Source organism: Mangifera indica, chromosome 3 (genome assembly GCF_011075055.1).
Source record: "Mangifera indica cultivar Alphonso chromosome 3, CATAS_Mindica_2.1, whole genome shotgun sequence".
Lineage (NCBI taxonomy): Eukaryota > Viridiplantae > Streptophyta > Magnoliopsida > Sapindales > Anacardiaceae > Mangifera > Mangifera indica.
In genome coordinates, this window is record NC_058139.1 from 13,205,825 (window position 1) to 13,218,779 (window position 12,955).

Consider the following 12,955-nt stretch of genomic DNA (forward strand, 5'->3'; position numbering starts at 1 on the left):
GTATTTAAACGAAAATGTTCCAAATAACCCTTAAATACCAAAACCACCATTCTAATTTAAATTACAATTTTATTTAAGGGTAATAAACAAATTTACCTCTAATTTTGGGACATTTTCGTTTAATGTTAAGATTTATGGGTAATTTTGTTTGCCCTTAATCTTTAGGGCAATTATTTTAATTTTCTTAAAATTAATTAACGTTATCCTATTTTTTTAAATTAAAAAACTTAACAATTTTTTTAAATAAATTTTGAAATGTTTTTTTTAATTATTTTTTTTTCCTTTCTCTTGTGTTATCTCCGACTGGTTCTGTCTCCCGCCCCTTAGCGTCGTCTCCGAACGAATATTGAGTCTCAGTCTACCCAGTCACCGGCGACTTCTGTACCGTCCATCTCCTTGCCGCCCTTAACCACCGTTTCCAAGGTTTTCATCTCAAAATTTTTTGTCTTTTCTGCGATTTTGAAGCTTGACTTTGTCTCCCGCTGCTGCCACCTTTTCACCCGTCTTTGCCGCCGCTTCAGACCTCTGCCATCATCATCGACCGCCTCCGGCGACCACCCACCTCTAGCCCTTTCATCCCGACGCGACATCTTGAAGCAAATTGGGTTTCATTCATCTTTTATTTGCGTTTTTCTTTATTAATCTTGGCACTTGGTTTGTGTTTTATTGGTGTTGGTGATTTCTTATTTGAAGTTTGGAGTTGATTTTGTGGAAGTTTGTTGTGATGGGGTAGCCACTGTAATCGGAAATTGGCGTTTTGGGCTGCAGGTGTTTGTTGAAATGCTTGGGTGAAGTTGCTTACCAAGGGTTTGCTGATTTGCCTAAGTCAGCCCAGCTTCTGCCATTCACCAACTCACCCGCCCATATTCCTGCTGCCCACTTGCTCTCACCTGCCCAGAACCTGCCAGCACACTTTTCTCCTGCAACTTGTCACGCCGGAGAGAAAGAGAAGCCACTGGAGACAGCACCGAAGAGGGAGGGTGAAAAGAAAGAAACTTAGGAAGGATACGTAATATTTTAAAAATTAAAAATTTTTAATTTTAAGTAAAAAATAAATAATATTTTATTATTTTAAATATATTATTAATTAAATAATAATTTTATTATTTTTTAATTTTAAATAAAAATAAATAATATTTTATTATTTTAAATATATCATTAATTAAATAATAATTTTTAATACTTAACCTAGATATAACAAACCTCACTCAATCGAGAATAAATCTTTTATCCTTTTAATTAATATCTTTAAAATTCAATCTTTCGTCAAAACAACTATTATATGAAGTATTTATTTTTATTAAACCTTATCAAAAGACCACCAAACGTTTGAAAGAGTTTTCCTTGTTATTAATCATATAGCCTTCTGAAATGAAATTTCAAATATATACCATCAATTAATGATCAATTAAATTACCTAACTAATAATTCAATAAATTTTAATCAAACCTAAATAATAATAAAAGATAAAAAAATTTATTGATTTAGGATATATATATAATTATATACATATAGATAATATGCTATACTCAGTATTCCGTAAAATTATTTCTCTCTCTAATCAGAATCTGTTACTTCAGTCTTAATCCAACATGGACGGCTGATATCCATCCGACGTGGCTTGGTAAAAAATACTTAGGTGGACCTCACAATTCAACGGTCGAAATCAAATCATCAAGTACTGAGAAACCACAGTTGCCACTTGGGCCTAAACAGGCCCCCCAAACCTCAGCTTCGAATCCGAACCAAACTTGAGAACTCGTCCAAACTCCTTTTCTCTGCTGTTTAACTTCCAGCCGTTACTCTGCTCGTAGTTGAATTACTCTCCGGCTCGAATTTTTATTATTTTCTCTTCTCGGATCACTTATCGTCTAGTTTTGTGAGTAAAACTTAAATTTTTTTTTATTAATCATTCAAGTATTAGTTTTTAATTTCATAATTTTGATGAATTTGTTCACTGCAGGAGCAATGCTTCATCATCCGGGATCGTTGTTGACAAGAGCTTAAGGTTCGGTAATGTTAGCTTTGATCCATCAAAATTATTGAATTTGAGGTCTGTTTTTTTATTGAATTTTATTTAATATCTTGAATTTCTTAAGTTAGCTGTAGGATTCGTGGTATAATTCTTAGATTTTGTGAAATCTGAATTTTAATTATGTAGGTGAGGTTTGTGTAATTGAGTTTGCGAATTAGAAATTGAATTGTTATTGTTTTGAGCAGTTTTAATTTGATTAGTGAAGTTTGTGATATGAAATTTAATTTTGATTGGTTCAATTTTCAGTAGTTATTATTGTTTGGTTGGGCTGCAAGGATGGCACAGCAAAGCAGTAATTGGGAAGCGGATAAGATGTATGCATAGTTTAGTAATTATGATTGTTGCATGTTTCAATTGGTTTACCCTAATGGGATCTTATTGTTATTTTGGTTTCTTGTGTTGTCAGGCTTGATGTGTACATTTATGATTATTTGGTGAAGAAAAAATTGCATGCTACTGCAAAGTCCTTCATGACTGAAGGGAAAGTTGCCCCAGATCCAGTAGGTAATATATGGTCCTACTAATTTAGTTACTTGAATATTATATTTTGAATAAATAATTAATCTGAAAATTTTTATACAATCTAACAAAATTTAAGTGTTCTCATTGATGGTAATCTGTGTAGTTTTCTGGTGTAGACCTTTTTGTTTGTAAAGCATTTCTCTTATTAAGTTCTGGTGCTCCCTGATTAAGATTTACATGAATTTGATAGCTGTTTTGTGCTCAACTTGATTAGTACTTTGGTATAGTGTGTAATTCTGTTGAATTATTTTGAAGGGGTGTTTGAACAAGAAATTTATATAGCTTATAACTTATGCATGCAGCAATTGATGCTCCTGGAGGGTTTCTTTTTGAATGGTGGTCTGTTTTTTGGGACATATTTATCGCCAGGACAAATGAGAAGCATTCTGAGCCTGCTGCCTCATATATAGAGGTGACTTCATTTTATTTCAGCAGCTGTTAATGTTACTACCTGCTGTTAGCAACTTTGGTAGCTTGACTTATTCTTTCTGTTGTTACTTCTAACTATGGGTATGTAGGCACAACAAATCAAAGCAAAAGAGCAGCAACAGATGCAAATACAGCAGTTGCAATTAATGCGTCAAGCTCAGATGCAACAAAGGAATCCAAATCATCCTTCTCTTGGTGGTCCGGTAAATGTTGTGAATTCTGAAGGAATGGTAGGGCAGTCAAATGCTAGTGCATTGGCTGCAAAAATGTATGAAGAACGTATGAAACACACAAATTCAATGGGAAATTCAGTTGGTTCGGAGACATCCCAACCACTTATCGATGCTAGAATGGCCCTTCTAAAATCAGCTACAAATCATCCTGGGTGAATGTTCTGCTAAATTTTCTGACTAGCTTCATTTTATTTATCTATATAATCCCTTTGGGTTTTTTTGATTCTCTTCAATTCTTTGTGCCACAGTCAGTTGGCCCAAGGAAATCATGGAAGTGTGACCGCAGCACTGCAGCAATTTCAGGCACGATCTCAACAGACCCCTGTAACTACTTGGACAAACATGTCGCTATATTAGGTGGTACTTTTTCACCTTCTTTATGTTGTTGTCAATTACTAAGCTGGAAATATTGTATTTTAGGACATCAAAGGTGAAATGAACCTGGGTGCCTCTCAAAGATCTATGCCTATGGATCCTTCTTCACTTTATGGTCAGGGAATCGTGCAATCAAAACCAGGATTAGGAAGCACAGGTATAAATACCTTTTCCTTCATTAATAATATCATCCATGTTTTGTAAAATGGTTAGTGGAACATGAAAGAGGCAGTTCAAAGGGCTAGTGTGGCAACAAAAAGTTGAAAGCCATCATAGACATATGACATCAATAGGAGAAGAAAATTAAACTAAAATCATCTAATAATTAAATATTTACAAAGCTACAGGGTCTGGCTGTTAAGTTCGATTCATCTGACTTTTCTGTTCATCTGCTGAAAAATTTGTAAAATTCAGCAACTCTCTATCTCTACTAAGAAAGCAACAGCCTGGATATATAGAAGTTGAAGCTAATCATGGTTAGGAAACTTTTTGGGGAAGCAGACTGATATGTTGCAGAACTGGAAGCTGTGATTAAATCATTTGAAAAGGACATGGTTAATATATATATATATATATATATATATATATATATATATATATATATATATATATATATATATTTATATTGTTTCTCATATTATCCCCAAAAGACTAATTTTGATAATTTGGTTTTGTTTCCAATATGGATGAAAGTTTAATCTAAGGAGTTCTCCTTTTCCATCTCACATTTGGAACTTTCCTCTCTCTATCTTTCTTGTAAGACTTAAGGATTCAAGCATGGTTTTTGAACTATTTTGTACTGAAATGTAGTTTAGAATCTAGTGTGAGTTTGCGCCCACAAGGGAGATTAGCTGTGTATCTTAATAATGTTTCTTATTTCCAAGTTGGATTCCATTGTGACATTATTACCATGACATAAATGAAATTTTGTGATTTATTGTAAGTCAGGTATCTGAATGAATTTTTAAAATTTATTGATTTCTCTTATTCCTCAAGGATTGAATCCTGGAGTTGGCAGTCTTCCATTGAAGGGGTGGCCGTTAACTGTAAGTTTTATTTTGATTTCATCATTTCTTGATATTCATTAGTCTCTATCTGGATGGTTGTTTTGACCCAAGGCTTTGCTGAATGCTACAGGGAATTGACCAAATTCGCCCAAATTTAGGTGCACAAGTTCAGAAACCTTTCCTACCGGGTGGAAATCAGTTTCAGCTGTTACCACAGCAGCTTCTAGCACAGGCTCAGGCACAAGGTAATCTTGGAAATTCAATTTATGGAGATATGGATCCTCGAAGGTTTGGGGGATTACCTAGAGGCAGTTTAAATCCAAAAGATGGCCAACCAATAGCAAACGATGGATCTATAGGTTCACCAATGCAATCAACTTCATCAAAAGTAAGAAATTCTTCCCAAAACTGGTTACTACACTATTGCCTTTGATTAATGTACCAGAATCATGCTATTTATACTAAGTGTTTTTCATTCATGGTTAAGATTTGTTGATTCTTCACTTGTATGGGGACTCCAATTTCATCATTTCAGAATATTGGGATTTTCCAGCTCTTTTATTTATTTATTTTTTGATAAAGCACAATAAGAACATTTTAGAATAACATAAATATACACAGGAATGAACAAAATTTCCACTGGGTAAATGAAAACACTATAAACATTAAGTCAACTTCATTATAAAACTCCCTTAAAGAGAACTAAAAATTCTGCAAATTATGACAAACCAGCTACCCAAACCCTGTGAATGAAGAAACCTTTTAATTGTTGTCTAATCAAATTTGAAACATTTTGCTCATTGTGCTCATAATAGTCATATTTTTAAACCAATTCATAAAAAGTATAATGTTTATCATTCTTTGGTTTCCTTTTTCACCACTCTACACCATACCACATAAGCATTTTTTTTTAGATTTTTTTTCAGTTGGAAAAACCTGTTATATTCATTTTACTTGAGTGAATGGGCATATTGGTCACCTAACATGTTTTAAAAGAAAAAAAAACTTGGCTGTATCATTTTTAGCAAAGAGCATAAAATTGGTGTGATTCTTAGATGTATAAGTTTTTGATATCATGGGCATCAAACAAAATTTACTCAACTGGTAATGGTAATTTCTGGAATGTATTCCAAAATCGCAAAATGTCTGTCATTGTGCAGTAATTACTTGGGGATAGCACTATTTATTCATGCATTCTGTCTTTGTATTAGTTTGACTGTTGGAAATGACCTAACATGGTGCAGTCAACCAAAGCATGTTTCATTCTCTTCCCTTAGTGGTTTGCATGGGGTATTGTGGGAATTGCCTCGTCCTTGCAGTATGGACTTTCACTCAAGTTTACAATATGTTACTAATTGTTGGGTACCAATTCTGTACCATCAAGTAGACCATTTCATGTGAAATTTCCGCAATATGTAATATAGTTTATCTTTAGTAGTCTGTTCCGTGTTTGCATCTTCTAGTTACATCTGTTTGTTTTGCATATGCTTCATTTTAATGTACATTAACATTTATGTAATGAATTCTCACTAAAACTGTCCGATATGGAAACTCAAAATAACTAGGCTAGACCTACAAGTCTACCTGAAATTAGTTCACAACCATAGGTGGATGCAGAGATGTGAGATATTGGTCTATTGTTTAAATTAATGTTAAATCAATATTTGGTAGATCAATATTGAGCTAACTACTACCATCTTCACTTGTGGGATTTGATAGCAAACTCTAAGAGTCACTTGCTTTTATGCAGAAACCTTGAAATTCAAGAGCATCTTGTCTGAATGTTATTTATGTTCATGATAACAAACTCTATAAGTCTCTTATGGGACACTCATTATGTTTTTTGGTTTCTGAAACTTTGATGTTTAGCAGATGAATATGCCACAGATACAACAGTCTTCCTCTCAACAACAAGATCCCTTGCAAACACCAGCAGCTCAGCAGGTTCTGTCTACTTCTTTTGACAAATAATGATGCTTGCAATATTCTTTTGATTAGTAGAAACAATGAACAAAACAACATTTTCTGTTACAGGGAGGTGTTATGTTTAAACATCATTCCTTCTTGCATCAATTGCAAAATTCTAGAGAACTACTGTTATGAAGTTATGATAGTGATTTTTTCTTTTTCTTTTTTTTCACTTTTTGGCCTAAAGATCTATACGCATTGCATGTCTCTGGTGTAACAGAGCAACAGAAAAAGGAAAGGGCCTTCTCCTTCTGGAGCTGCTAACAGTACATGTACCGGAAACACAGTTGGTCCTTCGCCAAACTCTCAACCTTCCACTCCATCAACTCATACCCCTGGTGATGGAGTTGCTATATCGGGCAATTTGCAGCAGGTCAATAGCATACCAAAAGGTTTAATGATATATGGTTCTGATGGAGCAGGTGGTCATGCATCATCTACAAACCAGCTGGTACGTACATCCAAGTTCATAACTTAAATAAACTAGAGATCTAAATGAAATTTCTGAATCTTGGTTGCTCTAAACAGCAATACTTGTGTGCTCAAGGCTTGCTAGAAAAGAAAAATTTTGAATTTATATATATATTCCTTGTCCTCCCTTAAGATCAGTCTTGGAAAGCAGGAAATAATACAGTTTTTTTTTTTTTTTGGATAACTAATTAATTAGAGGGTTTCGCAAACATGGTTAAGGCTCTATCCTAAGACTTCTCTCTATAAATTTTAATGTTTTACTAGTTTTTCTAGCCTCTCTTTTTCATAATAAATGGTTAATTTTTTTAACTCATCTTCATATTTTCTCAATTGTTGATAACTTATGAAATATGTTAGTAAAGTTCTTCAACTTTGATAGATCATTACAGCATTCATCTATGAAGTGGAATTGATTTTCTGGTGTGTTCTGCACCAGTGAGAATTCCACAAGTTGGATAAACTAAAATGCTTATACCCTACTAATGGTTTTAAATTTCATTTCTCAAAAGGAGGTATACTTGTTTGGAAATTGCAAAATTTAGAGATCCAATATACAATGCATATTTTACAGTTGGTAAAAGTGCTGCTAAAATTTTCCATTCATGTAATTGTTATCCTATACATATATGTGATGCTGAAATATCTTGTCTGGATTTTTGTTGCAGAGCAAATAAATCACTTTATGTTTACTTAAATGCAGGAAGACATGGAACATTTTGGAGACATAGGCTCCTTAGATGATCATGTGGAATCTTTTCTTTCACATGATGATGGAGATGGAAGGGATTTGTTTGGTACATTGAAGCGGAACCCTTCTGAACAGGCAGCTGAAACTTCCAAGGGTAATAATTAATCTCATGCTTCTAGCCATGATAACAGTTCTAGTTGACAATACCAAGTGCTTTCTGTTTTGCATCCCAGGTTTCTCCTTCAACGAAGTTAGTTCAATACGTAAAAGTAGTAGCAAAGTTATATGTTGTCATTTCTCTTCAGATGGAAAGTTATTGGCCAGTGCTGGACATGACAAACAGGTATAATGCATTGTAGCATGCAAGTAACATTTATTTAAAGCATCAGCTGCAGGGATTGTATAGTTATATTCCTAATAGATGGACTATTTTATTAGCCAAAATTTTAACTCTGTCACCAATGCAGTTGTGGTTCACCATATATCATATTAGTTAAGTCATATTACATGGGTAGATGATTTCATTTTTTTAATTATTTATTTATCTATTCTTTATTGATTTAGCCATGTAAGAAATCATCAATTTAAATGAGTAGAGAATTATGGATAAGGATACATGCCTTTTTTTTTCTTAATATATGGGTCACAATTTCTCAAGTATCGCTAGAAGAATGAAACAAATTTGATTCTTTGAAACAACTCTCAGTGTGGGATTGTGTAAAGAATCATTAGTCTATTCCATACATAATTACTTGGTCAATAATACAAAGTCTAGAATTATTATTTTCTATGTCCTATGATTTATAAAAATAGGGGATATTGAAATTTTTGCTCTTAAAATTAACCATTTATACAAATATACCACAGTTTTTACAGACTAAATATTTTTACCATAAAGTTTGTTAAAATACCTAAACTATCATTGTCTTCAATCTTATAAATACAAGGAAGGAAGAGCAGGGCTTTTCACAACAAAAATCACATATCTTTGAAAGATTTTGTAGGAAAATCATCCAAATCCAAATTAATGTTGATCAATACCCTTTATGGTATGTGTTTCCTTCTTTAACAATTAAAAATCAAAGAATATATGATAGATTCATGTTGTGATTTCATGTGAAATATAATTTACTATTGTTTCATGTTGTTTTATTGTTTAATGTTATTATAATGTAGTTGGATTATTGATAGTTAAACTGGAAATGAGTTGACGAAAATCCAAGTAAATTCTGAATCAAAAACAGCATGAATAATTGGTTGGCGAGAAGGTGTTCCCACCAACCTATTCTTTTGGACTTGTGAATCCCAAATGTCATCAAAGAATTAATCGATTTATATCTTGAATTTGGATCTTGTAATTAAGTCTTTAAAAAACAGTTTAATTATTAGTATCAATTTATTCTAACAAGTTGTAACCCATTTAAAAGCAAAATGGATAATTCAATTATACATATTATGCATAACAGTTGGCGGGAACATTTGGGATTCAATTATACATATCATGGATTTGGATAACATTTGGGATTTATGGATCCAGAAGACCAACCAATTCTTCATGCTGTTTTTGATTTAGAATTTACTTGGATCTTTGTTAACTCATTCCTAATTTAATTATCAAGAATCCAACTATATTATAACAACATTAAATAATAAAACAACAGTAAATTGTATTTTACATGAAATCACAATATGAATCTACCATATATTCTTTGATTTTCAATTGTTAAAGAAAAAAATACATAACATAAAGGCTATCGATCAACACTAACTTATATTTGCATGATTTTCCTTCAAAATCTTTCAAAGATGTTATTTTTGTTGTGAAATGCCCATCTCTCCCTCTCTTGTATTTATAAGGTTGAAGAAAATGGTAGTTTAAGTATTCCAACAAACTTGATGGCAAAAATGTTTAGTCTATGAAAATTGTGATATATTTGTATGTGTGGTTAATTTTAAAGGAAAAAATTTCAATATCCCTAAAAATAATGAGTTTGAGTATACAAATGGGTGCACATTTATGTGTCATTATGTGATTGAATGTTACTTTATCTTTAATTTAAAATCATCCAATCTCAAGATGACACACATCAAATGTATACCTATTTGTATACTCAAAAGTGTGTACATGTAATTTTATTGAAATAATATATTAGTTGTTGTGTGAGGCATAAATCTTTAACAAATAAAGAATTGAAGAATTACAATTATACCACAGGCAGAGTACCATCTATATGGTCAGTGAAAGCCACTGCCACCATTTTACCCATGGTTCCAGGCCTGTTCGTTATTATATCTTTCACATAAAGTACAATTATTTAGGTTTTCAAGTATCATTGTCAAGTCATTTGGTTTACAAGTTGACTATCAGTCAAAACTAACTCTACTTCAAACTAATTATAAGGTTTGATCATGCAATCAATGACTTTTAATGGCTATTTTGACACATTTATTTGTGAATTTGCCAATGCATCTATATGTGTTTAAGGTTTGTGGTTTCATCTTTCATTTCTGTGGCCAAAGTTGTAAGAACTATGAATATTCAAAATCTTGTGAAAGAAAGTAAATGATACGGATGCTTATTTTTACTTTTGTCAGTAGGTTGTTCTTTGGAACATGGAGACTCTTCAAACCGAATGCACTCCAGTTGACCACAATCATATAATTACTGATGTTCGCTTCAGACCAAATTCAACTCAGCTGGCAACATCATCATTCGATAAAACAGTGCGACTCTGGGATGCTGCCAAAGTAAATTTCCTATCTGTATTGCTGTATTGTGTAAAGTCATTCATTGGGCAAAAGTAAACAATTTGCTACAGAGGACTAATTTATGAGAGTCTTGCAAGTTCTGTTTCGTCCAAACTATTCTATGTTTTCCTTCTGCAAAATGCTGTTTCCCATATCTCTCCATTATAATACATGTTTCTGTTGTTGCCTTCCGTTTTCAGCGTGGCTTCCATGCACATCTGTATTTTAAATATTATGGTTTAGTCCAAACATCTTGGGCACTTATTTTGGTTTCCTTGTGCAGCCAAGCTATTGCTTGCAGACTTATACAGGGCATAACTCGCATGTGATGTCCCTCGATTTCCACCCAAAGAAGAATGATCTCTTCTGCTCTTGTGATGGTAACAGTGAGATTCGCTTCTGGAATATCAGTCAGTATTCTTGTACTCATATTTCCAAGGCTAGCCTTATAACTCTCATCTTTTTTTATTTAAAATTCACAAGTCCTATCAGATATGATGTTATTTCTAAATCTGTCACTTTGTGGAACAGGGAGGTCCTGTGCAAGTGAGATTTCAGCCAAGGATAGGACAACTGTTGGCTGCGGCATCAGAAAATACTGTGTCTGTCTTTGATGTTGAAACAGATAGACTGACTCACTCGTTAAAGGTAAAAATATTGCTGTTGAAGTTTGGAGAATTTGGAAAGAACCAAGAACCAAAAATATTGTTCTTTATTATATGTTTTACCCAACTTGCTTAAATGTCTGGATTACTTGTATGAGGTCGCTCAATCTTTTGATGCTCAGGGACACACCACTAATGTACACTCTATTTGTTGGGACACAAATGGAGATTATTTGGCATCTGTCAGTCAAGAGTCTGTCAGAGTGTGGTCATTGGCCTCAGGGGAGTGCATTCATGAACTTAGCGGCAACAATTATCATTCATGTGTTTTTCATCCAACCTATTCAACTCTTATGGTCATTGGAGGCTACCAGGTGATTCTTTTTCTTATGATAGATGTCATATTGATTCTAATGAGTAATGTTAAATTCACTCTGGTGGTTTCTTCTAGCTTCAAATTATCTTTAGAAGATTTATTGATTTTTTAAATTAATCATTTATTCTTAGGGATATTGTTGGCTTTCTGATATGGTTAGATATCTCTAAAATGAAATCATCTCTTCTGTTTGATGCTTCTCTGGATCGGAGTTATGATTGTTTCACTACCTAAATCTTTTGAGTAACCTTGCAGCCGTGCATTTCTTTTCTTGTTATGATGATGTCATTTTTTTTTTAATTGAATCATTTAACCTTTCTGTGATACACATATCCAATGCACTACAAAATTTTTGAAGCTAAACTTTGTGAACATTTAAGACTAAATTGATGTATTTTTTAATCTATGGTTGTGAACTTTTTCTCAGTCATTGGAATTATGGAATACGGCCGAGAATAAGTGTATGACAATTCCAGCACATGAATGTGTGATATCTGCTTTAGCACAGTCACCGCTAACTGGGATGGTTGCCTCTACCAGTCATGACAAATCCGTCAAGATCTGGAAATAATTGGCTGCCACTTGATGCTAGCTCAAATCCTACGGTCTCGAGCTTTCTTACTCTTTTTATTCCAAATGCTGCAATGTATGAACAAGAACAAGAACAAAATATAAATGGTTATTTTATATCAAGGTATGGAATCTTTTCATGGTATCGATGGTTTGGCTTTGCAGTTTACAGAAATATGTTGTATGAATAACTCGTGTCTGGCCAAGTTCTTGTGCCATGGTCATTGTGACAAACGTGTATAATTTATTTGAAGGATAACTGTTCAAGACTTAAATTTATTTCTGTGTAGGTGTGGTAGCAATCATAGACTTTTAATATGAATCACATATTTGTAATATTTAAGAGTGGACTTACGTTGAATGGTAGGCTTGTGCAATGGTTGGCCTCTGTAAGCACTAATTGGGCTAGCTCTTATCACTGTTGGGAGCTTGGGCCTTTCTATAAAATGATCCCTTGAGTTTGGGGCAAAATTTGCAAGCAAGCCCAAGGTGATCAGGCAAAGGCTAGCGGAGGTGGTTGCTAGCGTGTCCTTTGCCACACTCTAGTCAATTCATAGTCTATTTAGTGTATTCAAGAAAAGCACGCACTTCAGGAGAGGAAGACAAAATATTCATTTCTTTTGAATTTGATGGCAAATTCTATCAATAAAAAGCCAGTTAAATTAGAGTTGTAATTCTACACAAACAACGTTCACTGTTACGTTATTAACTTTCTGAAAATGTTTTGGTAATGTATAAGAATACAAATTATTGTTTCCTTACCTACATAAAATTCTCTTATTTATAGAATAAGAGGTAGACTATATTATGTAATTACATAACTAGAAGTAGATAAAAAGATCTGTTGATCGCGTTAATCCTATGAAAATAGGAGAGTTTGAGTATTTTATGGAAACGGTTAAAATTGTTAAAAGTCATTCTTCTTTTT

The 12,955-nt window shown here is 33.2% G+C and overlaps 1 protein-coding gene across 8 annotated transcripts; it reads left to right on the forward strand.

Annotated features, from left to right (window-relative positions):
- Window positions 1–1,562: 1,562 nt before the first annotated feature.
- LOC123211396 (transcriptional corepressor LEUNIG_HOMOLOG-like) lies at window positions 1,563–12,306 on the forward strand. 8 transcript variants are annotated; one of them, XM_044630090.1, is made up of 19 exons: window positions 1,563–1,879; window positions 1,964–2,008; window positions 2,282–2,349; window positions 2,442–2,539; window positions 2,860–2,969; window positions 3,076–3,371; window positions 3,468–3,543; window positions 3,640–3,751; window positions 4,591–4,640; window positions 4,732–4,989; window positions 6,471–6,545; window positions 6,790–7,020; window positions 7,741–7,882; window positions 7,962–8,071; window positions 10,327–10,476; window positions 10,760–10,915; window positions 11,008–11,124; window positions 11,264–11,455; window positions 11,885–12,306. In XM_044630090.1, the coding sequence occupies exons 3-19, from the start codon at window positions 2,312–2,314 to the stop codon at window positions 12,026–12,028; spliced, it is 2,355 nt and encodes a 784-aa protein (XP_044486025.1). In that variant the 5' UTR covers window positions 1,563–1,879; window positions 1,964–2,008; window positions 2,282–2,311; the 3' UTR covers window positions 12,029–12,306. The 8 variants fall into 8 exon arrangements, 7 of the variants coding, with proteins under 7 accessions (XP_044486025.1, XP_044486027.1, XP_044486026.1 ...); XR_006501410.1 differs by having other exon boundaries at window positions 1,606–1,879; window positions 10,760–10,886; XM_044630092.1 differs by having other exon boundaries at window positions 1,614–1,879; window positions 1,964–2,013.
- The last annotated feature ends 649 nt before the right edge of the window (window positions 12,307–12,955 follow it).

What these genes read in the sequence shown, in the direction of transcription:
- LOC123211396 (XM_044630090.1), top strand. Translation starts at nt 2,312, where the DNA reads ATGGCACAGCAAAGCAGTAATTGGGAAGCGGATAAGAT. An exon ending in CACGATCTCAACAGACCCCT is followed by an intron (nt 3,544 to 3,639) that starts GTAACTACTTGG and finishes ATTGTATTTTAG; the next exon opens with GACATCAAAGGTGAAATGAA. An exon ending in CTTGTACTCATATTTCCAAG is followed by an intron (nt 10,916 to 11,007) that starts GCTAGCCTTATA and finishes TTTGTGGAACAG; the next exon opens with GGAGGTCCTGTGCAAGTGAG.